Consider the following 4,699-nt stretch of genomic DNA (forward strand, 5'->3'; position numbering starts at 1 on the left):
TATGAAACTTGGCAATTCTTCCTGAAATGTAAGGTCTTCCCAGAAAGAGGAGCCAACATTTCCTTCTGATTTGTAATAACATATATTTTAACATTTAACATGTAAGAAATTGAAAAGTTTCAGTTTTAATCTCCATAAGAGCAAATGTAGATACATGTCTGGGCTTTGTGATTCTCTTGAGCAAGGCCAGACATATTCCTTTATCACTCTTTCTTATTTACTTCGTATCTCTTTCAAAATTCTACTTAAAATCACATTTAATATGATATGTTTCCCTGAATAGACTGTGACCTCCTTAAGAGTAACAAAGTTTAATTTTTCTTTGATTTGTCTTCATCCTCCAAGATAATTGTAGGCTGTGAACAGAAAGATAGAGGAGGGAACCTTGAATTGGAGTCAAAGACTCCTGTTTTTCACATTTCCTTTCTGCATCTCTTTCCATGAAAAACTGACCACCATTGACAATAAAGCAAATAGATGATATTCATGAAACAACTAAAGCTTTGTCTTGTAAATGACAGTTATCATCTAAATGCTAGTTCTCACTGAGATTTAGAACAAATGGTATGAACTTTAAGGACATTGTGTTGGGGAAGCATATACTAGACAGAACTGAGATGGGGTTTTTCCATAAAGCTTTGCATAGCAAAATTAAAATAAGAAATATATATTATATAGTTATTTACATTAACATATTTATATAAATAGATATTTTATAGTGTTTGTATACATTTACAAAAAGTCTGAGATTATACATACAGGTACATTCATGTGTATATATGTACATCACACAAATCTTTTATGTATTATATTATTTCAGAACTACAGAAATAATCAAATTATTATATGTGTAAATAGATGCTAAAACTAGCAAACTGAAATAATGCATCTCAAATAATAGAAAAATACTACTAAATAATAGCCATCTTTTATACAGAATTTGCTGTCATAACTCTAGATATTAATACTTTAACAATATACATGCTTATTCATCTATAACTGGCAATATTCTAAGCAATTTCGTTTACTTCATTTACCTCATTTAATCCTAACCATATCAGAGACCAAACTGTATTATTTTTATGTACTGCAGACAGAGGAATGGCGGGTAGAGGATAATGTGAGCCGGCAGCCATAGTCCTGCCTCAGAATCTGGGCTCCTCACTCAGTGCCCTCAGGATAACTAAATATTTGGCTTTTCTGAGGACCCCAGTCTTCTTCTGTGGATGCATGTCTCCCTCCACTTAATCACAGAGCCTCACAGCAAGGCCAGAACCTACAGGCAAAGGGAGTTCAAACATTTGGTATAGATTTTCCCCAAATTATGTTTCAGTTATTTTCTAATTCTTTCTCATGTGGAATACATTCAAAGACTTTATAAGATTTGTTGGTTCCTTAAAACAGACTGATTCAATTCTGACTTCTGTAACAAAACACTGTAGTTTTACTTTGAGTAACCAACTACTTAAGCAAAAGTTGTGGAATCTCAGATTTCAACTGAATTGCAAGCAATTATTAATCTCAAAATCTACAGCCCTGTGACATTTCTTCATAATTAGAACAACTGAGTTTCTGAGCATGCATACACATGAACACGTGCATACCCCACAATCTTACTAGATATCCATTTCAGGTGGTCATATCCCATGAATAATCTATTAATCACAAAGCTCTCCTTGGTGGTCTAGGTGAAATCTCATGGACAACTCCACCTGGGTGGCCAACTACACAGGACAGTTGGATCTCATTCTCATGGGACTCTTCAGTCAATCCAAGTACCCAGTTCTTCTCTGTGTAGTCATTTTTGTGATTTTCCTGATGGCCCTGTCTGGGAATATCATGCTGATCCTTCTGATATACTCCGATGCCCACCTCCACACTCCCATGTACTTTTTCATCAGCCAATTGTCCCTCATGGACATGATATACATTTCTGTAATTGTTCCCAAGATGCTCATGGACCAGGTCCTGGGTAAGAATAAGATCTCAACCCCTGAATGTGGAATGCAGATGTTTCTGTATCTAACAGTAGGAGGTTCAGAATATTTCCTTCTGGCTGCCATGGCCTATGACCGCTATGTGGCCATCTGTCATCCACTCCACTATTCTACCCTCATGAGCCGTAAGGTGTGGCTCCTCCTGGTGTCTGGCTGCTGGTTCCTGGGATCAGTGGATGGCTTTATGCTCACACCCATCACCATGACCTTTCCCTTCTGCAGATCCCGGGAGATCCATCATTTCTTCTGTGAGGTCCCTGCTGTAATGAAGCTTTCCTGCTCAGACACGTCCCTGTATGAGACACTCATGTACCTGTGCTGTGTCCTCATGCTCCTCATCCCTGTGACAGTCATTTCAAGCTCTTATTCATTCGTCCTCCTCACCATCCACAGGATGAATTCAGCAGAGGGCAGGAAGAAGGCTTTTATGACTTGTTCTTCCCACATGACTGTGGTCATCCTCTTCTATGGAACTTCAACCTACAGCTATATGTTCCCCAGCTCCTACCACACCTCTGAGAAGGACATGGCTGTATCTATCTTTTACACCATACTCACTCCTGTTCTAAACCCTTTAATCTATAGTCTTAGGAATAAGGATGTCACAGGGGCTCTAAAGAACTTGTTGAATGTGGAATCTGCCTTTCAGAGAACTATGAAATAAGGTATTTTTATGCTAATGGTTTATTCTTCAGTTTACTTATCAGAAATATATAGTCTTCTGCTTAAGTTATTCTTTGGATTGTCCTACCATGTGTCATCCTATATTCATCCCTTTGAAGGAACTGTTTCCCTGTACTGGAAAGCTCATTTTTATACTTCTTGTAAAATATATCTTTAATTTTATACTTCTTATAAAAATTATTTTTACAGTTATACTGAATCCATGTTTCACTTTTATGAAGTTGATAAGTGTACAGTGATGCTGAGGGGTAGTATTCATATACTTAGGAAGTATATAACTAAATTATTTAGAGTGAAATATCATAATTTATGCAACTAATGGGAAAAAGATGGACAGAAAAAGGTGATGAGGCAAAAGAATGTTAACGGGTTAAAGTAGGTAAGCTTTATATGTGTTCATTGTACTATTATGATCCTTGGTACCAGTATATATTTGAAATTACTTAAAAATAAATGTAAAGTAAAATTTAAAAAATAAAATTAAATTAAAAAAAAGAAAGGCAAAGTTATTAGACATTTCTTCCTTTTTTAGTCCATATTTTCTCCTTGGTGGCTGTGTGCCAAATTTTAGAAATCACTTTCATGCTATCATAATTAATCATAACTACTACGTATCTTCTGCCTGTCTTTATTGTGGACTAGTTTGTTCCTCATGATCCAATTCTGAACCTATCTAGTGAGTGTTTCCTGTCTGAAATCTTTAGCTTCTTGTGGTATATTGAAAATTCAATACCCCAAAAGGTACTGAGGGGAAAATAGTAAGTCTAAATGGACAGAATTATATTAACCCCAATGTTCTCTCAGGCAGGGAACATTTTTCACATGAGATGGCATCAGAGCAAAGATTTGAAGTAGATAACATTATATAAGCAAAGAGAAGAAACATTTAGTCCTTCATTGTCTCAAACAATATTTTTTTATCTTATAATTAAAAATAAGAGCTAAGTTAGTTTAGAATCTTAATTGAACATGCCAACTATCCCTACAAATTTGAACTGTAAGTGTAGTTTGTACAAACACTTATAATAAAATATATATATATTATTTTGATGCTTTTGATGTTCCACATCTGACAAGCAAGTTCAGCCAAACAAAGTGGTGCTGAGAGAAAACCTGGGCGCTCTAGATGTTACCCTCAGATTAGTAAAGGATTCTGGGGTAGGGGGACTTGCTCAGGGACCTGATGTCATGGGAAAAGAACATCATGACTAAGGGTACTGTCATTGGCAAGTCAAGTGAATTAATTATTCCAGTAATTTCTCTATTTCTTATTCACTTGATCTTCTATTTTCTTTCCCTTTTGTATCTAGGTCTTCAAAAACAATAAAAATGATCTGACTTGCATTTTAGAAATGCTAAATTGTTGGTAATCATTTGAAGAAGTACAAGACTAGAAGTAGGGAGTCCGGGTGAGTGAAGATGGTAAGCCTAATGGTGTCAATCTAAGTGAATCTACAGCTAGGAGGGATTGGGGAAAATACATAAACAGGGTCTTGCCGAATCTGTACCCTAACACCACAAATCTGTTCAGTGAAAACAGAACAGAACACAACTAGTTAAAAAGACCAGAACCTATGAAAAAAATCTTCGACAACAAAAAAACATTAAAAGGTATAGCAATGAGATGGATAGAAGAGGAGGGCTTACAATATAATCAAGTCTCATTACCCTAGGAGGGTGATACATAAACTAGATAATAATTGTACTGCAAACATTGTCCCATAGGAGACTTATGAACCCATGGTAGACTTCAAAGCTTGGGAGTCCTCCACTGGGAAGATAAGCTCCCAGAGCATTTTGTGTAAAGGCCAGTAGGACTTGCTTTCTAGAAACTCGAAGGACTGGGCAGAATAGTGTGTGTGTGTGTCAGTCACTCAGTCATGTCTGCCTCTTTGTGACCTCATGGACTAGCCCGCCAGCTTCATCTGTCCATGGGATTTTCCAGGCAAGAATACTGGAGTGGGTTGCCATTTCCTTCTCCAGGGGATCTTCTCAACCAAGGAAATGAACCCAGGTCT

The 4,699-nt window shown here is 36.6% G+C and overlaps 1 protein-coding gene across 1 annotated transcript; it reads left to right on the plus strand.

Annotated features, from left to right (window-relative positions):
- The first annotated feature begins 1,698 nt into the window (after positions 1-1,698).
- On the plus strand, positions 1,699-2,661 carry LOC138085800 (olfactory receptor 2T29-like). The gene has a single exon (XM_068980346.1). It carries the CDS (start codon positions 1,699-1,701, stop codon positions 2,659-2,661), a length of 963 nt encoding a protein of 320 aa, XP_068836447.1.
- Positions 2,662-4,699: the final 2,038 nt, after the last annotated feature.

This window comes from Capricornis sumatraensis, chromosome 9 (genome assembly GCF_032405125.1).
Source record: "Capricornis sumatraensis isolate serow.1 chromosome 9, serow.2, whole genome shotgun sequence".
Lineage (NCBI taxonomy): Eukaryota > Metazoa > Chordata > Mammalia > Artiodactyla > Bovidae > Capricornis > Capricornis sumatraensis.